Source organism: Musca vetustissima, unplaced genomic scaffold (assembly GCF_032173495.1).
Source record: "Musca vetustissima isolate MV318-11 ecotype Yass unplaced genomic scaffold, APGP_CSIRO_Mvet_v1 utg14208, whole genome shotgun sequence".
Lineage (NCBI taxonomy): Eukaryota > Metazoa > Arthropoda > Insecta > Diptera > Muscidae > Musca > Musca vetustissima.
The window spans coordinates 75,671-101,385 of record NW_026882685.1 but is presented as its reverse complement, the minus strand read 5'-3'; the positions used below and the strand labels follow the sequence as shown (position 1 = coordinate 101,385).

The window sequence follows — 25,715 nt, the reverse complement described above, 5'->3', positions numbered from 1 at the left end:
TGTGGCGTAAGCCAAATGCTGAATTTAATCATAAGAATACAAAAGCCACTGTTAAGCACGGATGAGGTTCTGTTATGTTTTGGGTCTGCATGTCGAGTGCGGGAATATACAATTTGCATTTTATTGATGGTAAAATGGACAAATTTGTCTACCTCAACATTTTAAAACAAAATGTAAATCAAAGTGCAGACAAATTGGGTATCGCGAACAACTTTGCCTTTTATCAAGACAACGATCCCAAGCACACATCAGGTGTTGCAAAGCTTTGGTTGATCCATAACTGTCCCAAACTTATACAAACACCTGCACAGAGCCCAGACCTTAACGTAATTGAGCATCTTTGCGAAGAATTAGCTAGAAGAGTGTATGAAAAAAATGTAACTCCTTGGTACAGCTTAAGGAGGCTTTACTGAAATCGTGGAACTCCATAGAGCCGGAGGTATGCCAGAATTTGGTCAAATCAATACCGAAGCGTTTACAGGCCGTTCTGGACAACAAAGAATATGCAACTAAATATTAATTTCTCGAATTTTTGCATTTTTTGACATTGATACTTTGCATTGTCCGATTTTGCGTTGAGCACAATAAATTGAGTTAGTTTTGTTTTTCTGGCGAAATTTACTGTTATCACTAGGAAAGTTGTTGTTTTTTGTATTGTTCAGAAATATAAGTAAGTAATGTGTAAATAAAAGCGAAAAAAACTACACATTTAAACAATTTTTTTGAAATGTATAGCATTATTATATCTGACAACCACTTGTCCGATTATTCGATGGAGCCACTGTATGTGTAATATATAATAGCATGAGTAATATTTTATGTCTAAGTAGCCCATTACATGTTATAAAGAATTCTATACTGGGCATGGGGAAATAATAGACCCGACATTTGAGCGGCAGTTGTCAAATTATATATTATAGCTTATGTTTACTCTTGTTTGTTTAATTAAGTTTGTTTATGGTATTGTATTGTAACGATCTAATTTTAATTTATATTTGTTGTATAATTACTAATGACAGGCTTAGCATGTTTTTCGACCCACTACTAACCCGCCTCCTCCTCTTTAGCCTCCTCGGTCGGCAGGAGCGGGTGAAAAGACCCCAAGATACCGAAATTTGGGAGGTACAGCTATACTAGTCCGAGAAATATAAAATTAGGAACAACACGGTTGAAAACTAGATAAATTCCCCAAAAATAGGGTACGGTTATAAGGGATGCTACCACGTAATATGGATTATTTTTGGTAGGACGATTTGACACCCAATGAGAATTGAAAATATCAAATTGGACCCAATTCGGTTTACTATATAATCTATTTCATGCATTCGCTTTGACGCCATTTAAATCCTGCTTAGAGATCAACAAAAGCTGTTTAATGCATACAGGTTCAGGATAAGTCTCCAAATTAAGAAATGCGAATACTTTCATTAGTTGAAGTAACAGATCTACCAGAGCAAGATGAGTAGACTTGGAGCACAATTGAATAAATGCAGTGACACTTTGAACGTTCTCATCAATCAGTGCTCAATATCGACGCCTCCGAACCATAGTATGCTAAGTCTGAAAAGTAAGTTTTTCAGTAGAAGCTCTCAAAGTATGGAAGTTTCATATATCTTACGGGCCATGCTAAGTAGATTTTTCTTATAACTTTGGTTTGAATTGGCCGATGATTACCAAAATTTCAGAGAATATAAATTAAGGACCGTAGTATCTAAAAACGTAAAGAACTTTAAAACATGCTAAGTCGACTTAGCATACTATGGTTCGGAGGCGTCGATATGTAGTAATCATTCTGAACGTAATTGAGCCAAAACTACTCTGGTTTGTCCAGCTCTTTCCTATTTATACCCTCAGCCTTTTGGCTAATGAAAATTTGCCTCATCAAAATATTGTTTTTAGATCCCAAGTTTCTATGGATCAAATCTGTTTCAGACAATTTGGAGTCTATTTGCACGCACGATAACTCTCGAAGGAAGTATCTGATTTTATCCACAACTTGCACATCGTAATACTTCTAAAAAAATTATATCCAGTTTGAAGATGGGCCACTCTTTCTAGTACTTCTCCCACAAAATGGTCAACAGTTTGCTGAACTTCTGTTTATAATATCATGTTAATGGGACATTCCGGGACAGGGGATATTTTATCCAAAATTTGTACAAGCTACTATATTTATTAAGCCTAGATCAAGTACGAAGATATGAGCCATTGGTCCACTCCTTCTGGTACGTCCCCTAAAATTGGTCAACATTTTCAATATTTAAAAAATCCAATGTCATGCGAATGGTATTTTCGACTTGAACCAAATTTTGTACAACCTATTATCTTTACCAAAACTAGATCTAGTCCGAATATGGGACAGATTGGTCCACTACTTATTGTGCCTCCTCCACAAAGGGTCAATATTTTATAAACTTGTAAATTTAATTTAAATTAACTACGAAACTTGTTTGATAAAAACATATATCTTGTGTAAAACGAATAATAAACCCCTTGTATCATTCCGAAGACCTCCGTAAACTATAGGCCGAGGGTATATATCTGCCGGCAACATCGACTGATACTTTTTTTAAGAATATTGCTTCAAATACCAATATCTCAATAGTTGTCAATTTTGTTAAAGAATCCATTCTGGTGAATTTTTAAAGATTACATTTCCATTACATCACAAACGTGGATTTTTTTATTTAAAGAATATTTTTTAGGGACCATTTGTGAATTGGATTTTTTTTAAATATTTTTTTTTAAATAAATAATATTTTTTTTGCTTGAATTTTTTTTTCATTTTTTTGAAAGATCAGACCAGGCATATATATTTTTAAGACCAAACCATTTTAAAATTCCTTATTAAAAAATGTATGTGTGTTGACGGCTTTCGTCGGCTGATTTTAGGCATTCTACTGTGAAGATATGACGAAACTGGATACGCGAAATAATATCCCTTTTAAAAAGACTTGGTCATAGTCCACATAGTCTATAATAAATGTCTTTGATCTATAATATTTTTACCCATATTATTTTGGGATAGTACTTAGCGAACTTTGCAGACCCATATCTCATTAGAATTATGAACTTATTCCTTAAATTAATTACATTTTTGTAATCCGGACTTAAATAGCTTTAAATTGACACCCATATTGCCTGGAGAGAATTTAAAAAGTCATGAGCAAATACAAGGGTCCCAGCGGAACTTTGGAGGACCATATGGATTTCTGAGAGAGAAAATATGTACATACATAATATGTATTATGTCGGTATCATAAGGTCTACGACTACTATTTTTTTAATTGTAATAATTTTGTTTTTTTTTTAATTTTTTTGTCCATTATTTTTTTTATTTTTTGTTTATTATTTTTTTCAATTTTTTTGTCAATTCATATTTTAATTTTTCTGAATAAAATAAATAAAAGAATTAAAAATTATGTTGTGTTCTATACAAACCTTTTTCTTATTTTTTGTTGTTCTCTGCTATGTGGGAGTGGATGGGAGGGAGTTCAAAATTGATTTCTTCCCCCGTTCTGCAGCACGTGTTATAAATGCGATGATTGTCGATTAGTAAAAGTCGGCTCAAAATAAATTACGTTGTTGTTGTTCTCCCCATAAAAGAGATTCAAATTTAACTGCACAAAATATGGGGCTGGCTGCTCCACTCAAGTAGTGGTGAGGGAGAGCGGAGAGAAGTATGAATTTTTTTTTTTGAGATTATTACGAACAACAACGACGACGACAAAGATGATGTTGTTGTTGTTTCTAATGACGACGACAACAACTACAATGAAGAAGATGTTGATGATGATGATTATGTTGTTATTGTAGTTGCTGTTGTTGTTGTTGTGGGGGCAAGCAGCAGGTACTTGAACTTTTCGTGTTTAATTTCGAACAAAAAAGGGGTTTATTGATTTTTTGCTTTTCTGTGTGTTTTTACTTTTATGAATTATTTTGGGGTTTTTTATTTTTTTTTTTTTTCAAGTTATTTCACGCACCGTTTATCTTAAAATTTCTTTTTGAATTTTACGCACAATTTTTTGCGTTCTGCTAAATTTTGCTGTTTTCTTTATTTATGAAAAAGTTAAATTGCGCTCTTTTTCTGGTCGTTTTTTTATTGCCTTTCTTTTTTTCTTTTTGTGCACTATTTTTTATGATCCCGCAAACAAAATAATCATCGTCACTTGCAAAAAACGTTTTTTTTTTTCGTTGTAGTTGCCAGTGTTGTTGTTGTGTTTGTTGTTATTATTATTCTTCCACAGTGTTTTTTGTGCCTCCTTCTTTGGGTACAAAAAAGTACGTATTTTTTCTTCTTCTTATTGTCGTCCAATACGACTCGCACACACACGAATTCAGCACAACAACACGAAATATCGGCAGCCGTAGCAGAAGAACGCGACAATGCCAGGCAAACTAAAAAACTCGCACTTAGAAAATAACGAAAAAAACCAAGGCGAAGAAGAGATGCAGGGACGTGGCGGAGGAGTATGAGGTGGAGTAGGCGACGACGGATGAACGAACGATTGTTGAGGAGGCAGCGAACAGAATCGACAAAAAATGGCCGCGCACCAAAAATATACACTTGATTTGATTTTTTGTAAGTATGAGAAAAAACACGCACACACACTCTCACACCAGTGAATATTTTTTTTATTTTTTAATAAAAAATATTTTTTGAATATTTTTATTTTATGTTTTTTTTCAAATATTTTTTAAACTATTTTTTGTTATATTTGTTTCCTATTTAAATTTGGTAAATTTTATCTTTTTTGTTTTCAGTAATTCATAAAATATTTTTCGTATTATTTCTTTCCTTTTGTTTTCTTTTTCTCTTAATTTTTTTTTTCAATTCATTTCAAAAATAATTGTAATTCATTTCATTTCTATCCGAAAAAAATATTTGTTTTGTTTCGTCCGCGTATTTTCTTTTTTGACTTTCTTGTTGTTACACAGAAAAAAAGAAACACATCAGCCAGTAGTAGTCGATAGGGTTATTTCATTCTTTTTTTTTTTTGTTTCCACTTTGTTTTTTCTTTTTTCCTTAATTCAGATTGTGTCTGTGTGTCCGTCCGCTTACGAATTAATTCAATAATGTTCACCACGGCATAGCAAAAACTTAACTGTCAGTGAAGTAGCAACAAAAAAATCTTTTTGAAGAGTAATTGAATTTTTTGTCGTTTTTCACTCTCTGCCACACTCTCTCGCTGTTTGTGTATGTGTGACTGAATGCCTTGCTCTCCCTAACATACATTGAGTATCTGTGAGATATACCGTGGTGTTGTTATTGTTTTTGTAATCTCTCGTAACACTGCGCAACAAATGAAACACACAAAAGACGACGATCCACCACCAACAAAAAAACACACAACAACAACACACATTCAATTTAAGGAGGAAGAAGAACAGTAGTCCAAGTTACTACTACCACTACTACGTCAACACTGTGTGTGACAGACTCTCACATAAAATGTGTTCTCTCTGGCCATATATGCTGTGTTGTTATCACCCAGCAAACCATTAAGTGGAGAGGAGAGTGTATGTGTGTATGACTCTGCCCATTTACTTTGGCGTAGGGTTGTCGATATTGAGTGAAAAAAAAATTTGTTACAGAAATTAATGAATTTCTGACCATTTTCAGGAGGAAGTCGATCTCAAGGAGAAATTTCGAAGAAAAAAAAATGTGTCACCCTAAGAAAAAGGGTTACACTTTTTATGGGCTTAGGTATTTATGCAAATGAAAGTACTCATTTATCTTAATAATTAATTAGAAAAAATGGGAAGGGTGATAGGTAAACGAATTTTGCTACATATGAAAAGCAGAGATGATGCTGCTGAAACGGATTTTGATAAGCCATTATATGTAAGGCAAATATCGATTGAATGATGTACACCAATGTTCCGCAGAACATCATAAAAAAAAACAAAAAAAAAATAAAAAAAAGAGAATGCGGATTTAGCCGTCAGTGTATAGGTGTTGTACACCCATGCCCTTTCTCTCAAAAATGGATCCCTAATTAACTAAATTAACTACGAAGGTCAAAAGAAAATATTATCCTGTAGACATTATAGAAATTCAGACTATCACATTTCTTATATCGTGTAAAACTTTTCGAAAAAGTATTTTTAAATTATTTTGTGCGCTGAACTGTGGCAGTTTTTAATGAAAGAAGGATATTTCTATACAGTGAAATCACGATAATCCAAACTTCGAGGATTATTCGGTCAACCGGACTGCAATTCACAACTTACTAAGCATTCTATAATCCAGTTTGTGAAGATACATTATATTTTTGAGTTTTTTTTATTTAAATCGTACCATGGTACGATACTATGCCAGATTTCGTGTAAATCGAAAGATATATAGGGACTTTGGTGCACTATTTACATTAAATCGGAGGAAATATATATGGGAGCTATATCTAAATCTGGACCGATTTTCACGAAACTTAACACACATCATTCCAGGCTCAATTCAGTACACTATGCCAAATTTTGTGCAAATTGAATGATATTTAGGGACTTTGGTCCACCATTTACATTAAATCGGATGAAAATGTTTATGGCAGCTGTATTTAAATCTGAACCGATTTTCACGAGACTTAACACACATCATTCTAGAATTAATTTAGTTGGACTTTGTTGAACCTTTTATATTTAATTTCATCCAAATCGGATCATAAATGCGACCTGTACTTTGTTTACAATTTAACATAGACAGACATGCATAACTCGACTCAGAAAGGATTATTCGGTAATCCGGACTGCAGTTCACAACTTATTAGGATTTTATAATCCAGTTTGTGAAGATACATTATATTTTAATGAGTTTTTTTCTTATTTAAATCGTACCATGGTACGAAACTACAATTATGACCCGAACATCAAGAAATTTTACACAGAGGGGGCTGACCATGGAATCGGTCAATATGGAGCGCGACAAATGGACACAACATTTTGTGTGAAAAATTACAAAAATCGTATTCTATGGCTAATATATTTATTCCTGAATGATATAGATCCTGGAAGTTAATAAAATATACTATAGGAGTGATTGACCTTTAAATTGTACTCGGATGTGAGTGTCATAGGTCTATATTTACAGAGATCTACCTATTCTGACTACCATTAGAGGGTATTTATTTCACGCTGATCGATATGATATTTTACACGAAGTTCCGGATGATATTTAGATGATTTATGTACTGAGACCTTAAATTTTGTGAGTGTTTTTCAAATCGTTCAATGGACCACTATTAAAATTCGAACATTACAAAACATCGGGAAGTGAATATGGCGAAATAATTGAGAGGGCTGTTTTGCTAATGATTATAAAATATTCAGTGGGTCAAATAAACCAAGACATTTCTGTTGTCATAAAAATAAAGTAGATTTTCGGGAGGTAATGGTTTAAGGGGACCCCCCTTTCTCAGTGCCAAAAAGTTTTATTTAGTTTTTCGAATCTACACTAATTCAAGAATGTCCCTACAAAATTTGAACTGAAAATCTCAAGAACTGTTGACTATATAGGCGATTTATTGTATCAGCATCAAGTGACGGAAAGAGAGATTCTAAAACTTTAAACACATTTTTCTCAAAGCAGTGTTTTTACGCATGGCGGGCACGATTACTCAAAAACTTTTAATTGACATGTTTCTCTAGGAGTGTATATCTATCGTATGAATTATTAAAAAACCAATCGGTAAATAACTTCCTTATTTTGTAAACTTAGTGTGTGATCGAAAATAGGCGAATTTCAAAAAATAAGGAATTGTCTTTAATCACCAAAAACAACCAAATTTTGCAAATTATTTTTCTTCTCTTTTAAATCTTCAATTATATATGTGTAAAGTTACAAATTTTAACATAGAAATTTTTCAAAAATCAAATTTCATAGGTCCACCATTTTTCATCATTTCTGTGCGATGTTAATAATTGCAGTAAATCTGCAAATCTGCAAAATACCGAAAACTTAGCACACATTTTTATATGCAACATTTCGTTCAAATTGAAAAATAGGGACTTTGGAGCGGCATTTACATTAAATCGAATGAAAATATATATGAAACTTATATCTAAATCTGAACCGATTTTAACGAAACTTAACACACATCATTCAAGACTCAATTCAGTACTCTATGCCAAATTTCGTGCAAATCGAAATATGTGTATATAAGGACTTTGGTGCGCCATTTACATTAAATCATACGAACATATATATGGGAGGTATGTCTAAATCTGAACCGATTTTCACCAAACTTAACACACATCATTCTAGGCTCAATTCATTAAGCTATGCCAAATTTCGTGCAAATCGAAAGATATGTTGGAGCTTTGGTGCACCATTTATTTCAAATCGGACGAAAAAATTATATGGGATCTATATTTAAATCTGGACCGATTTTCTGCAAACTTAACATACATCATTCTAGGCTCAATTCAGTACATTAACTCGAATGAAAATGTATATGACAGCTATATTTAAATCTGAACCGATTTTCACGAGACTTAACATACATCATTCTAGAATTAATTTATTAGGACTTTGTTGAACCTTTTATATTTAATTTCATCCAAATCGGATCATAAATGCGACCTGTACTTTGTTTACAATTTAACATAAACAGACGGACATGCATATCTCGACTCAGAAAGTGATTCCATGCATATTCTCAAAAGGAACCAAGGGTCTATCTCGATTCCTTTTGCCTGTTACAAACATATGCTCAAAGACATAATACCCTGTACCACAGTGTGGTGAACGGTATAAAAATTGTCATTAGCTTTTTGGTATTGTTAAAGAACCGAACGATAGTAGGGTATTTTGAATATCCACCCCATGGTAGACCCGACCGAACTTAACATCTTTTTCAATTGTTTGAATATAGGGGAGACTGGGGCACCTTCGGCACTTATTATTTAGAGCTCTATATCTCAGTACTTATTCAACATATATAAAAACTTTATGGCTGATTACTGTCCTCTGACTCTTAATTATAAAAACTAGTACCAAAAGGATATAATAAATAGTATTAGTTACAAATTTTTACAGTTTTGAAAAAAAGTCCAATTCGCCGAATGTGTCCCAACCAGGGGTAGTTTCGGCATTTGATGGGGCACATTCGGCACCATAGCCTGGTAATAATCATCGCTATCAGTCTGGTTGAAATTCAGATCCTCTATATATCTATATGCCGCTATATTTTCTAGCGGCAGACGTTGAAATCCACAGACCATCAGAAATAGGTTTTTTCTATCGCATTTTCGTCAATACAAGCACGTTTAGTCTAATATATGTAATTTCGAACCATATTAAAGGATAATTTTTAAAGACAAACTCAAAAACATTTTAATGAAATAATATTGCACTATCTGTATATGGCCAAATGTGCCCCCTTTTAAAATGCCGAATCTACCCCGAATGTCATGTTTATATTTTTTTTTATTTTTTCTATCAGTCTTGTAAAAACATTGTAAAAGATTCTACCAATTTTACAAGTTTTGCAACTTTTTACTCGAAAACCATTCCTGAACCCACAAAACTGGTAAAACATTGAATCAAATTTTAGAGAGCACAAAACAAAATTGAGTTCTCTTTGTAAACTTTTTACTCGAGAAATTTGGCCGAGTAAAAGTGGTAAACAGGAATGCTTAATTCTGATTGCCTGATATGTTGATTTTGAAGTATTATTGTCACCTAATTTTGGCATATTTACTAGATTTCCGTTCCCGAACTTTTCAAATTATTTTGTACTCCGAGAGCGATTTTGAAATGTTTCTCTTTTACTAGCTTTACTATTAAAAAAGTACTGGAACAGACCAATCGTAATTAACCACTTGTTAAAAGTATTGTCTTAAAATTTGAAAAGTTTTATATACGAAATACTTACGAAATGCAAATATTACAAAAACATCTGTAAAAATACAAAAACCCGTGCATCTAAATAAGTTTATTAGCTAGAAATTTCAAACTTTGTGACAATTATTTCGATATTCGATAACTATATATTGAAATTAGTGATGTACGGTGAGAGGTTCGTGTCGAAAAAGCGATTGCCGAAGGTGCCCCAGTCTCCCCTACTTTCACTCAAATGACCTACAATTTTCCAATATTATGCCATGTACAAACGAGCGTTGTTCGCTCTCTCGTTCGTTGTTCGACCCTTAATTATGAAGTAATTACTTAGTTCCCCATACAAAATTTTCTGAGCGAACACCTACTTTTGTACGTTGTTCAATTTGAAAATAAATTAATTTTGACAGCTTGAAAATATTTATAAAATTTTCAAACTTTTTCAGTCAAATTGAAAATGATGAATGAAAAGTAAAAAATTGTCTATGCAAATTCTATGCAGAAGGATCTAAATTTAGTTGTCTACATAATGCAATATGCATTTTTTCCCTTTTGTTCTAATTAGCGTACAAAACAAGAAACAATTTTTACAACAATTTTTTATATGTGACATTTGAAAAAATGGAAAACATGAATTAAAAGTTAATAGATATGGGTTCATACTATAGTCAGGAGAAAGAGAATTATTTTTTCTATTTAGATCAATATGTGCTTCATGCAAATATGGTAGGATTTTGGTGTAAAACAAGAAACAAAAAGTTTGAAAAATAAACTCTGATGACATGAATTAAGAATCGTGTTGTATAATCGCGTTAATTAATGTACGTAATTCTGAGAGCGAACTACGTTGTTCGAATGCCCGTTGGAACATGGCATTACTTTACACGATTTAAAAATAAATTCTGAATGGACAACCCTAACAGTGTTTATATTTTTTATACAACGGAAAAAAATATTCAATTTTTGGTTGGCATACTCTCTCTCTCTCACGATGCTCTCCCGGTGAGATTTTTGGTTGTTTCATTATCGTGTGGCATGGGCAACCCTTTCGCGTTGTCGGTTTGCATGAATTGTCATTATTCGTCTTGTGGTGGTTGTTGTTGTTGTATCACGAAACAACAACAGCAACTACAACAACAATGCCAAACAGCACAACATCAAACAGCAAAGACAGACAGACGGACAGCCAGCAAGCCAGCACAACATGTAAAGTAGTTTTTTGTGTATAACTTTTTTTGGGGGGTACATTTTTTGGTGTGAGGCACACCACACAACTATCTGAGTTCGTGCGAAGATTGTGTGTCAGTGTGTGTATGAGTGTAGTTGTGTTCACCGTATTACTGGCTGCCCGAGCCGCCAGCACAACAGCCTCCAATTCGGAGTAGCTCTCACTCCACGCCAACGTTCACCGGTATTTGTTGTTGTTTTCAATGGGTCTTTCTCCCAACGTTTGTTGGTCGGAGGTTCGGTCGGTGGGTTGTCGGTTTGCCTTACTCTGTATGTTGTATGTATGTTTGTCCGAATGTTGGAGTTACACTCCCCATATTATTTTTTGCTGTTTTTGGAACGTTTTACAACATTGTATGTTGGACTGGCGTAGTTGTTGTTGTTGGTCTTCGATATGAAGGTATGTTTGCCCGGTTTTTCAGTCAGATTTTTTTGTTAACTGCATTTTATTCGTGTTGGTAATATATCGTTGTTGTTGGTATTTTCATTTATTTGGTTTGATTCCGGTTTTTATGAGTTGTAGATTTTTTGTAGTTGTTGTTATTGCTTTTATTTTATTTTGACACGATTTGTTTGTCATGCTGTCTGTCTGTCTATGGAGGACCTGGAGTTGATTTCTTCTCATTCCAAAAACATTTTCAACTTTATCACGTTGTTGATGTTGTTGTTATTATTTTTTGTTGTTGTTGGTATTGTTGTATGTGATCTATTTGTTGTTGGAACCAATGAATGTCCCAAATTTAGCTGAAAAAACTACAACAAAAAGTACTCAATATGCAAATTCTGTGGCAAAGAAAGGGTTAATTTATTTTCGTCGTTTTTTCTGTTAACCACCAATCCGATGCCGAAAAATAATTTGGGGTTGATTTTTCCTAAAATCCGATTCTTTGTCCCACAAACATGAATCATTCACAACTGTTAGAGAAGATGGGATCTTCAAGCAGATTTTCATAAACAAATCAATTTATTGTATTTTTTCATACTACACTAAAGAGCAAAAGTTTACATACAATATTTGAATACGTGGGATGGTGTATTTGCCGTAAAAAATTATCCTCCAAAGACCAGGTCTATGGGATACTTGAAAGAAGTAAAAAATGCTTATAAGTTCGATCGGGTTGAAGTCACCATTAAGTGGACATTATGAACCTGTAGTGGACCTAAAATCGATTTTTTAAAGGGGCCTATGCCATGGTAAATTGCTGGGAGGAAAAAACGAAATGCCAAACAGTCAGATACTCAGATTGGAAAGTTTATGTTAAGACTTTGAATATTCCGAAAATACCGTAGGACCTTTGTATGTGGGCTATGTAGGTGCATGGACGTATATGGGAAAATATTCTACGAATAACTTGTTTAGGAAACGCTATCGAGACGAGCTCTGCTATGCACAGATCGACGGGAATAGCGCGTCCGGTAAGCTAAAGAAGGAGACCCATTAGGAAGTGTTAAATGCTGTCAACAGTATGATAATGGAGTACCTACGACAAGGACAGGACTCTATTGACTTGGATAGCTGCACTTTCAAAGAGGACTATCTAATGCTGGAATTTGAAAAGAATAGAATCCCTGAAAGGTAGTGGCAAGCATTGGGCCCATAGATGGAAGAATGAAACTCAAGCTGATGACGAACAAAGACATTCCTCAACTACAAAAGGCAGCAGTCTTTGTCAGAGGTTGGGGCAGCAATTTCGACACGGTGCGCATGCTCGAGGTCTTCAGCCTACAGAAAAAGACACAGCATATGAAGAAATGGGAAGTCTTCCACAGGGAGGAGAACGAGGAAAGGACTCTCCTTGTGTTAGGCTTGGAAAGGTCTTCAATGGCAAGGCTGGCTAAGACCAAGACAAGGCACACTATGTGTCCAACGCCATGTACTTCAAAATCGGGAAGGCAAGGATTGGAAACGATGAAGCCAAAGGACTACAGCGAGGTGAAAATACCCAGCAACAAAGAGGAGGGAGTCGAGGAGAAGATCACGGACCCCCAAGAAAACCGGTTACTGGAGGTTACAGGTTAACCTCTATCGGAGCGAGACGGCAACCCTGGTTCTGATGGAAGAAATAATAAAAGGTAAAATACACTTCGGACTGATCCAGGAACCTTGGACAATTAAAAACAGGATCTCTGGATTAAGCCATATAAATTACCAACTCTTTAACGGGTTCTCGCCCGAGAACCTGTATAATATGTCACAAAAATTTATGCTTTCTCTTCTCCCCAGAGTTGTCAACATCGGACGCCACTGTACTGAAGCAGGGGAGTGGTAAAATTTACCAGGTTTCAGTATATCTCCCGTTCGACTCGCCGATACCACCACCAACGGCGGAGCTGCAGCGACTGGTGAAGCACAGGTAACAAAGTACTAATTGGTAGTGATGCTAACTCACATCATATTACGTGGGGTAGTACAAATACTAACAAAAGGGGCCCGGCCCATCTTGATTATTTGAATACTAACGATCTAATAACCCTTAACATAGGCAATAAACCTACATTTATTAACAGAATTAGAGAGGAGGTCTTAGATATAACAATACGTTCAGCAAACTTAATAGATGCGGTCTAGGAATGGAAAGTCTCAGAAGATTACTCCTTTTCTGACTACAAATATATTATGTTCAAAATCCTACGTCCACCGCCGAAACCCATATACTTTCGAAACAAGTCCAAAACTAACAGGACAAAGTTTGGGAGACTAGTCAAGTTGAGTTTAGGGCAACCAAATTATGAGTGCCTAGACACGAATGATATAGACAGGAACGGCAATAAATTAACAGAAGTAATTGTAAAGTCTTTCGAAGAAAATTGTCCTCTTCGAGAAAGGAGATCAGACTTTGAAAAACCCTGTATGACAGGGGAGATTCAGAACAATGGAAAAGAGGTCCAAAAACTTTACAACAGAGCACGCCGAAAAAAATCTTCACATTCGTTTGAAAAACACGTCCAACAATCCCCACAAACCCGAATAATGGAGTGTATCGTTATTTGAAGGCTACCACGAAACTGTGGTCAATACTGATAAAAAATCCACGCTTTGTAAATTCATTAAAATATATTTTAAAAAAAATCTATGAATTAAGCAAAACAAAATTTTTTAATGATCCACGCTTTGTAAATTCTTCAAAAAATCCACGCAATGCGAAATTATAGACACTTCAGTGGAGAAGTGGGACAAAAACTTTTAAAATATCGAAATTATTGGGCCTATGTCAAAACATGGACCTATATTGCAATTTTTTTGTTTTTTACCATCCCCCAAAATCTCGGAATCCAAAATTTGAGCCATTTTGACGGAAAGCGGCTGGCCTTTATATTTACTCATATCGAAAACACTTAGCAAAGATATTTTTCTTCCACCAAGAACCCGATGGAGCAAATTACAGCAACTTCGGTGGGAAAAGGTTTTTTTGATCATAAAAATATCTACATTTGGGCAGCACCTTTATATAGTGGCTATGTCTAAATATATTCCTATAATGAAAATGTATAGCGAATAAGTGGCGGGAAATTTATATGGACCCATATCGTTACAATTTTTTAAAAATTTTATTCAACCTATAAAGAACCCGGAATGAAAAATTACAGTACCTTCGCTCGGAAAATATGGCCAAATATCGAATATGCGGCGAGACATTTATATAGACACAAGGACCTAGATGAACATTTTCGATTTATATGGACCCAATCGATAAATATTAGGTTGTCGAAAATGTCGATACAATCGGAGAAATTATCGGAGTTCGCTGGCATTTTAGCAGTCGTAACATCGCACAGGAGCTAAAAATCGCCCATAATACTGTTTTAAACCATTTACACAAAGCTGGATTCAAAAAGAAGCTCGAAGTTTTGGTGCCACACCAATTAACAGAACAAAATAGGATGTATCGAATTTCCATCTGCGAAGCCTTGGCCAAACGGAATATAGACCCGGAGATAAACCCAATTCTTAAGCGGATGCGGACTGGAGATGAGAAATGGATATCATACGATAACCCTGTGCGAAAACGTGGTCAAAGAGCGGTGAAGCACTTCAAACGGTTATAAGGTTCTGCTATGCATTTGGTGGGATTGGAAGGGAATTATTTATTATGACTACCTTCCATATGGTCAAACGCTAAATTCTGATCACTACTGTCAACAACTGGCCGTTTGAAGATAGCAATTGACCAGAATTGGCCAACAGGATAGGTGTCGTTTACCACCAGAACAACGCTAGGCTACACACATCCACAGTGTCGCGTCAGAAACTTCGGGAACTTGGTTGGGAAGTTTTAATGCACCCGCCATACAGTCCGGACTTGCTACCAAGCGATTATCATCCTTTTCGCGCATTGCAAAAATTTTATGTTTTTTATCCTTAAAAAATCTGGAATGGCAAATTACAGCCATTTCGGTTGAAAAATGCGGCGGAAGCTTTATATGTATCCACCTCGTATTATTATTGCAAAGATAATTTTCATCCTCCAAAACTTCTGAATGGTAAATTACAGCCACTTTGGTTATAAAAAGTAGTATTAAGTAGCGAAAATAGGATGGGACCTATATATGGGGGCTATGTCAAAACATGGATCTGTATATTGAAAATATTATGCAAAAACCTTGAGTACTTTCCAAATACCCGGAATGCGAAGTTAAAGTCTCTTTTGTTGGAAATAACGATAAAAAAAACTTTCAAAATATTGGAAATGGGGTAGTGGAAAACGTGGACATATAAGGAAAATTTTAGACGAAGACGAAATCCAAAATTAAATTTTACTATTAAAAATTTTAAATTGGGCTGGACCTTTTCAGAATAATCCGAACATTTTCAGTTTTTTACCCACTACAACTTTGAAAAGCCACATTATAGCCGATTCGGTAGAAAAATACACCAAATAGCTTTGTGTGTCTTTAAAAATCCACGCCTATAGATCTGTGGGTCTTTGACAAAATATTCCTAAAAAATCCACGCCTATAAATCTGTGGGTCTTTGACAAAATATTATTTACAAATCGCCTATAGCTCTGTAGGTCTTTGAAAAAAGATCCCTTAAAATCCATACTATCCTTTAAAAATATCGCTAAAAATCGTTAAAATTCAAAGATACAATTATCTTTGCCAGGTCCTTGAAAAAAAATTCCTTTAAAATATCTCTTGTATCAGCAGTACTATTTTTCAACGCCGTCACTTGGACAACCCAAACGCCACCGTATTTTATTTGCTTTGTACTGTACACTACATACTTTCATCAATATGTTTCTACACAATGTCACCCTGTTGGTTGTGTTAATAGCTACACACCTTGTTATAACCGGTTTGTGTCAATACTAAATAAAGTGTCAATCATCAATGTGGCCACATAGCATTGTGTGTGTAGTGTCTATGAATTATTTCCGCATTTTATAACGATTCATCTCAAAATGAAATATTTCAAACTTTTTTCAAATTCTAGTAAAAATCGTGTATTATTTTTATTGTGAGTAATATTCAAATCCTTTACATTGTGGATCTTCCATCTGAAGATGATCTATTGCCTTAACGTGAACTGACATTCCCTGTAGACATAAAATCTTTAAACCTGAAAGTTCCGACAAAACATTCAGTGTTCTAAAATTGAAATCGAATAGGAAACGACCATCTTTGGCTACTAGTATTTTTTCGGCGGTGAAGCCAAAGGCAAATTTACAGGTAACGGGGAAACGATCAAAGGGAAAGTCCCCGTGGATTTCCTCGATGCCAAAACTGGAAAAGAAAAAGGATATATATTAACAAATATATTTATGTAAAAAATCACGCTTTGATAATTCTTTAAAACAAGTTATTATCTAAGCGTATATTTGGAATAAATCTGGAAAAATATTTTTTATATAAATTCGCGTTTGGATATTCATTAGAAAATATTTTAAAAAAGTAGTTTGAACAAATATTTTTTAACAACATTCGATATTGTTTAATTTTCTTTTGTTATTGTAAAAACAATAAAATAAACAATGTCGAATGTTGTTGAAAAAACGGCTGGATAAATTTCGAAGAAATATATTTTAATAAATCTATTTTTTTATTTGATAATAAATCTATACTTTTTTTTATAAAATATTTATTTTTTAAAAAATCTACACCTTGATAAATTTTGAAAAAAAAATTAATAAATCAATGCCTGGATAAATTTGGAAAAAAAATATTTTATAATAAATCTACGCCTGGATAAATGTTAATATCAAATTTTAATAGATCTACGCTTGGATAAATTTTGAAACAATATTTTTTTAATAAATCTACACCTGAATAAATTTATAGGTTCACGTTTAGGCATAGCTCCCATATAACGGTACACCCCAATTTTCGGTATTTTGCGGGTTTTGAGCGCGTTTTACAGCCGAATTCACTGAAATTTGGTACATTGTATTTCTATTGGGTACTAAATGTCCACAAAAAATTATGAATATAGGTCCACTTTTTCTGGTAGCCCTTATATAACGATACCTCCCAATTTTCAGTATTTTGGGGGTTTTGAATTGGCTGTAATTTAGTATTTTGAGTTCTTAATAGGTACCAAATCTCCCCACAAAAAATTATAAATCTAGGTCCATTTTTTCGGATAGACCCATATAAGGGTAACCCAATTTTCGCTATTTTAGGGTGCAATTTGGTGTTTTGTAGTCGCATATGGTAACAAATCTCCCCACTGTGGTACAGGGCATTATGTCTTTGTGCATATGTTTGTAACAGGCAAAATGAAAGGAGATAGACACATGGTTCCTTTTGAGAATATGCATGGAATCACTTTTTAAGTCGATTTATGCATGTCCGTCCGTCCGTCTGTCTGTCCTTGTTAAATTGTAAACAAAGTACAGGTCGCATTTTTGATTCGAATTGGTTGAAATTTGGCACAACTCATTTATTTGGCCAAAGGACGAACCCTATTGAAATTGGGAAAAAATCGGTTCAGATTTAGATATAGCTACCATATATATTTTCGTCCGATTTTATGTAAATGGTGCACCAAAGTCCCCATATATCCTTCGATTTGCACGAAATTTGGCATAACGTACTGAATTAAGACTAGAACTATGTGTGCTAAATTTTGTGAAAATCGGTTCAGATTTAGATATAGCTCCCATATAATTTCGTCCGATTTTAGATAAATAGTGCACCAAAGTGCCTATATATCCTTCGATTTGCACGAAACTTAGCATAACGTACTGAATTAAGACTAGAACGAGGTGTGCTAAATTTTGTGAAAATCGGTTCAGATTTAGATATAGCTCCCATATATATTTTGGTCCGATTTTAGGTAAATAGTGCACCAAAGTCCCTATATATAGCCTTCGATTTGCACGAAACTTAGCATAACGTACTGAATTAAGACTAGAACGAGGTGTGCTAAATTTTGTGAAAATCGGTTCAGATTTAGATATAGCTCCCATTTACATTTTCGACCGATTTTAGGAAAATGGTGCACCAAAGTGCCTATATATCCTTCGATTTGCACGAAATTTGGCATAACGTACTGAAGTAAGTGTAGAACAATGTGTGTTAAATTTCGTGAATATCGGTTTAAATTTAGATATAGCTCCCATATATATTTTCATCCGATTTTAGGTAAATAGTGCACCAAAGTTCGATTTGCACGAAATTTGGCATAACGTACTGAATTAAGTCTAGAACGACGAGTGTTAAGATTCGTGAAAATCGGTTCCGTTTTAGAAATAGCTCCCAACGATGAAGCCAGAGGGGGCCCATATATATTTTCGTCCGATTTTAGGTAAATAGTGCACAAAGGTCCTTCGATTTGCATGAAATTTGGCATAGCGTACTGAATGAAGTCTAGAACGATGTATGTTAAGTTTCGTGAATATCGGATCAATTTTAGATATAGCTCCTAACGACGTAGCCAGAGGGGGTCCTTTAATGACGTTATTGCGTTGTGTTGGATTGGTGCAGATGTAAATTTTAAACAGTGCGACCTACCGAATATCGTTTATCAATTTTGCTACACATCGTTTTCCATAAATTTGTCTCATGGTACGCAGACGACTCTAAATATGTCCGAATGAAATCAAATTTAGCATAGGTTGCAGAAAGACATGAGTATGTTCCTGCGAGGGAACATTGACATGCAACTGTAAGGATACATACGTACAATATACCCAAAGTGGTGAAGGGTATCATATAGTCGGCCCAGTCCGAATTTACTACTTTCCTTATTGGTTTATATTAAAATAGTTATCTAATTTGTTCCGCGTTTTGGGTTTGCTTCTAATACAATGATGTAATCATTTCACCTGCGGAGGATATCGAGATAAAAAACTAGAACGTAATGTTCGATAATGAACTACATATGAACTATAACCCGCATTTAGGCCTAGCCCCTGTGTGGGAGGTACTACAAGGAGTGGACCGATAATCCGCATCTTCGAACTTCAACTATGTTTGGAAGAAATAATAAGATGGGAAAAGTTTGGATGAAATCAAAATTTTCTGAAACAAATTTGGTCCAAAGAAACATGGCGTCTAGAACCTATATTTCGATTAGGGCACATTTTCACCGTGTCAAAGTGTATATACCCTCATTAGCCATAAGGCTGAGGGTATAATTATCCATTAAACATATCTGAAATTTGTATTATCATTTACATAATCTAGAAATGTCGGTATAGGTCCACTTTTTGGTATTTTCCCTATATTTTCATTTCAAGTACCTGTCAGTATATATATGGTGGAGGGTATACAAAGTTTGGCCCGGCCGAACTTAACACTTTTTCACCTGTTTATTTTATTTTTTATATTTGGAATACTCACATTAATTTCTCGAAATTCTCTTCAGATGTATCCATATAATCCTGTACCGGCAGCTTAGAAGTTCGCACAATTTTCCGACTATCAAAACGTACACTGATGTGTACCTCCTGACGTTTCCAATTGTAGATATTACAAAAGTGCATATGGAAACGACCATTGGGTTTGCCAAATATACTCATGGTTACGACCATAACCTGACCCGGTTGATAGCTATTCGGTAAATCATTACTAAATTCCAAATGATTTTCTGTCAGATTTATAGGTGGCCATAAGCTGGGAAAATACGAACGATGATCAATTTTCTTTAAAGATTTCACATCTCCCGTTATTGATATGGTATTTAGATCTTTGGGCAGCGGTACAAATCGAAGAAATGTTAATTTTCGATCATTTATTGAAATATAAATTTTCTTTTCGTCCAGGGCCATATTTATTTGAAATTGTTTGAGAAATATACGACCGAGGAATTCTTCGCTGCCCAATGTCTTCCATTCACCATGTAGACGTTGTTTGAATACAATCAAATCCTCCTGCAGATATACGGACATACGCAAACCGATGTGAACCGCATCATCGCATTCGTTGAATTTATCTGATGCTAAAGATATGGAGAACCTGGGGAGCAAAGAAATTTTAATTTTTTTTATTGAATATCAATCGATTTTACTTACCAATAACCGTTCTCTTCTGCCTCACCCACAATTTCCAAAATATGTCCAAATTTTAGATTCTCCGATAGTCTGCCTTGAAATACCGTCGTCATTATCAGTGGTAGTGCAACTGAGTTATTCTGTAGTCTGTCCGTAGTCGTCTGAAAGAGAAAAATAAACAAATTTCATCTCATATTGACTCATATCGGATTCGCTTTGTTTTCACGCTCAAACTATAATTACTAATGCTATTGTTGAGATACTCCCGCTAATAGCTCTTGTACGCTGGCAAACCACAAATAAATATTTATTTATTTATTGAAAGAAATAATGATGACGTATGTTTGTTTGAAAACGCCAACACTGTCATGGATCAATTCGGAAAAAATATTTTTTAATAAATCCACGCTTGGATCAATTCGGAAAAAAATATTTTTTAATAAATCCACGCTTGGATCAATTCGGAAAAAAATATTTTTTAATAAATCCACGCTTGGATCAATTCGGAAAAAAATATTTTTTAATAAATCCACGCTTGGATCAATTCGGAAAAAAATATTTTTTAATAAATCCACGCTTGGATCAATTCGGAAAAAAATATTTTTTAATAAATCCACGCTTGGATCAATTCGGAAAAAAATATTTTTTAATAAATCCACGCTTGGATCAATTCGGAAAAAAATATTTTTTAATAAATCCACGCTTGGATCAATTCGGAAAAAAAATATTTTTTAATAAATCCACGCTTGGATCAATTCGGAAAAAAATATTTTTTAATAAATCCACGCTTGGATCAATTCGGAAAAAAATATTTTTTAATAAATCCACGCTTGGATCAATTCGGAAAAAAATATTTTTTAATAAATCCACGCTTGGATCAATTCGGAAAAAAATATTTTTTAATAAATCCACGCTTGGATCAACTCGGAAAAAAATATTTTTTAATAAATCCACGCTTGGATCAATTCGGAAAAAATATTTTTAAATAAATCCACGTTTGGATCAAAATTGAAAAAAAAACATTTTTTAATAAATCCAAGCTTGGATCAATCCGGAAGGAAAATTTTTAATAAATCTCAGGATGGATCTATTAGGAATTTTTTTTTTTAATAAATCCAAGCTTAAATCAAACTATAAAAAAATATTTATTTTAAAAATACATTATGGGATCAATCCTGAAAAAATATTTTTTTTATAAATCCACATTTTGATCAAACATGAAAAAAATCTGGAAAAATATTTTTCTATAAATCAATGCTTCGCCAAACACAATCAATCAATATAGAAAAAATCAATACAGAAAAAATATTTTTTAATAAGTCAAAGCTGAGATCAAATTGAAAAAATATTTTTAATGAATCCACTGTTGGATCAAACTTGAAAAAAAAATATATATTTTTTTATAAATCCACAGAGAGTCCGAATTGAAAACAATATTTTATAATAAATCCACGCTTGGATCTTACTTAGCTGGCTTGTGACAGAACTTTCGTTTCATAAGCCGAGCTTAGAAAAGATTTCCAGGCGCGTCGGTCTTTTGCGCAGTTTTTCCAATTGGAAAGATCATTTTCGGCAATGTTGTCTTCGACTTGATCTCTCCATCGTATTCGTGGCCTTCCCCTTCTACGTGGTTGCTTTTATATGCCTTCTGGGCTGTGGCATCTTCAACCATTCTCACAACATGACCTAGGCAACGTAGTAGCTGCAGCTCAATAGTCTAACAATGTCGATGTTCGAGAATAGCTGGTACAATTCATGGTTCATTCAACGGCGATATTCACCGTCGGCCCATAGATCTATCGGAGAATTGTTCTCTCAAGCACTCCAAGAGCTGTCTCATCTTCTTGCGTAAGTACCAATGCTTCAGATCCATATAACAGCACGGGTAGTGACAGCGTCTTGTAGAGTGTGAGTTTGGTCTGGCGGGAGGTGGCCTTGCTTTTAAGTTGTTTGCTCAGACCATAGTAGCATCGGTTGGCCATCACTTTCCTTCTCCGAATTTCAAAACTGATGTCATTCGTTTTGTTTATGGCGGTACTAAGGTATATAAAATCATTGACTACCTCGAAGCTGTATTTCTCAAGTTTCACAGTTGATCCGAGTCTACTAGGGATACGTAGTCGATCGCAAAAGTCGATTTTTAGAGTTTTCGATTTTTGCCATTGACTAAAAAGTCGACTTTTCGATCTTTCGATGTTGTCAAACCTGTTCAAAATCGATTTCCGACTTTTACCATCTTAAACAAAATTGACTAAAAATTTAGATTTTTTTTATAAAAATGGTTGTCAATAGATGAAATAAAGTTCTGGAATGTGTAATTTTTGGGTAATTTCGGCTTTGTGATAATAAACCAAGTATTTCTGAAGAAAATCGAAAGTCGATCTTGAAAAGTCGACATTGCGATTTTCTCAAAGATCAAAAGTCGACTTCGATTCAATACAAAAAGTCGATTAATCGATTTACTTATCCCTAGAGTCTACTGGACGTCTTGCGCGTTTGTACCATCAACTTGGTCTTCTCGCCGTTTACTGACATACCCACGTTAGCAGACTCCTTCTTAATTTGTTCAAAGGTGCGGTAACAGCCACCTTATGTCGATGCCATCGGCGTAGGCGAGTAGTTAGTTAGTTTGAAAAGAGGGGTGGTTTAAAAACCACCACATGTCCATTATGGGACATACGCTTAAGCCATAGTAGGCCTGTTGTGCGCTCTAGGAAGGAAAAGTATTTAGATTGGAATTATTTTTTTTTAAGTCTTTTGTTTGGTCTCCCTATTCTTCTAGGAATTCTGTGTTTTTACAGAAGTCCTTTAATATTTTCCATTCACACCCCCTTAGGTCATTAAGTTCAGGAATAGTGTCGGTTTTCAAGAATTGGGTTCGGATGAATGCAAAAGCTGGGCAGTGGCATAGAAAATGTTCCAACGTTTCGTTGTCTTCCCCACAGTCCTCTCGTTATTCCAGAGTGTTTTGTGCGCCTCTTTCGCCCATGACCTCATTTCTAGACGTGAAGCGCTGAAAGGTTTTGCACTGTTCACATCTATGTTGATTAGGTCCGTAGCACGTCTGGCGAGTTGGTTGGCTATCTCGTTTCCTATGACTCCTCAGTGACCCGGTACCCATATTAAACGTACAAGACCGTGTCGTGAGAAGTTGTTTATTGTTTTTATGCATTCCAGTACGGTTTTTGATGTAACTGTCTTGGATGTTATTGCATTAATAGCATGTTTACTATCTGTCATGATGTTTATGTTATTATGCCCAGAGTTAGATCTTAGCCACCTTAGACACTCCGTTATAGCTTGAACCTCCGCCTGTAGGATCGTGTTGTGATCTGGCAGGTGAAGTGAGATTTCAGTCCCCGGTTCTTCAATAAAGAGTCCCAGTCCCGTCTTTCCCGCTAGCCGGGAGCCATCCGTGTAACAACAGTTCCCCGGAGGCATGTGAGCTAGTGTTCCGCTGCTCCATGAGTCTCTGTCCGGTATCAGGATTTCACACAACGTGATTGCTCTTGTTTCAGGTATTCGATCTGACTCAAAGTGGTTAAATGAGTTTCCGATCGTAGCCTGCAGTATGTTTTCGTGTGGTGTGTAGTGTCCGTTTTCGATCCACTCGTTCATGGCTTTAAGTCTTAAAGCTGCGATGGCCGCTTCGTATTTTATTTGGATGTCAACTGGGTGTATATACAGTATAGTTTCCAGTGCCCTAGTTGGTGTTGTCCGCATATGCCTAGACAACAAGTTCTTTGGACTTTCTGTAATATTATTATATTGCATTTTTTGTCAATTGCTGTCCACCAGACTACAGACGCGTAAGTTAGAATTGGCCTAATAACGCTCTTGTAGATCCAGTGTACCATCTTTGGGTTGAATCCCCATTTAGAGCCCACGGCTCTTCTACAGAAAGACCAACATCTATGTGCCTTTTCGACCCGTTGATGTATGTGGTCTTTCCATCTAAGTTTTCTATCTAGGATGACACCTAGATATTTGACTTTATTTGATATTGCTATCACTTTGTTTTGAAAGATTGGTTCTTCATACTGTCCTATTTTTGTCTTTCTAGTGAAGAGACATATTTCCGTTTTGTCCGGATTTACGTTTAGATCCCTCGGCTTCGCCCAATTAAAGGCGATGTTTAACGCCGTTTCAGCCTTCCTGCATAGTAAGTTAGGGTTCCTTCCCCTTAGAAGTATTATAACGTCGTCTGCATAACAGACTGGTTCAAAACCATCTTCGGTTAAGTTCCTTAAGAGACTACTGATGGTAGTGACCCACAGGAGTGGTGACAGTATCCCTCCTTGCGGTGTCCCTTGTCCTACTTTGTCCCTGATAGTTATGTCTTGTAGGCTACAGTTTATCCATCTATTCCTTAGCATATGGTTGACCCAGTCTATGATTGCCTGGTCAACACTAAAGGCTTCTAAGGATTGGATAAGTGTTTCGGTGCTGACATTATTAAAGGCTCCTTCGATGTCAATGCAGACTGCTAAAGTGTACATTTTCTTATCGAAAGTTCCTTCGATGTGGTGTACTACCTCATGTAAAGCAGTTTCCACTGATCTCCCTTTTACGTACGCATGTTTGTATTTCAGCGTGTCATTGGGGATGCTGCTCTTTATCATGGTGTCGATTGTTCGTTCCATGGTTTTGAGTAGAAATGAAGTAAGGCTAATTGGCCTATACGCTTTTGGTGTTGCGTAGTTTGCCTTGCCGGGCTTGGGTATGAAGACTACCCTGGCTTCCTGCCAAGCTTTTGGTGTGTACGCAAACCTTATACATGCATTAAAGAGTGCCGCTAAATATGGTGATATATGGTCGACCTCTTTTTGTAAAAGAGCAGGGAAGACGTTGTCTGGCCCTGCCGCTTTATATGGTGAGAAGCTCTTTATAGCATCTCGTACCATTGATTCATCAATCTTAGGTTCCACAGCTCTTGTTTCCCTTGCTACCGTAGCATCATCACTTATGGATGGGTTCGGTGGGAAGTGAGCGTTCATCAGAAGCCTTATTGTTTCTTCAGTTGTTTCTATCCTGTTGCCCTCACTGTCTACCATCGTTTCGGCTTGAGTGTGGGTTTTTGACAGAAACTATTTTATTTTTGAGACGTCGTTTACGGTATCGACCTGTTCACAGAAGGTTTTCCAGGAATTGCGTTTGGCGGTTCTTGTCATTTTGTTGTATTCTTTCTGCTTATCGTGGAAGTTGTCCCAGTATACTGT

The 25,715-nt window shown here is 35.3% G+C and overlaps 1 protein-coding gene across 1 annotated transcript in view; it reads right to left on the bottom strand.

The window, feature by feature from the left end:
- Positions 1-20,609, bottom strand: part of LOC133329286 (uncharacterized) — a 44,333-nt gene extending 23,724 nt beyond the window's left edge. Inside the window, exons 1-3 of the mRNA XM_061537775.1 lie at positions 20,518-20,609; positions 19,847-20,461; positions 16,545-16,786 (exon numbers count right to left, since the gene is read on the bottom strand). Coding sequence (XP_061393759.1) covers positions 16,545-16,786; positions 19,847-20,461; positions 20,518-20,609 — 949 coding nt within the window. The remainder of the gene's footprint in view (positions 1-16,544; positions 16,787-19,846; positions 20,462-20,517) is intronic.
- Positions 20,610-25,715: the final 5,106 nt, after the last annotated feature.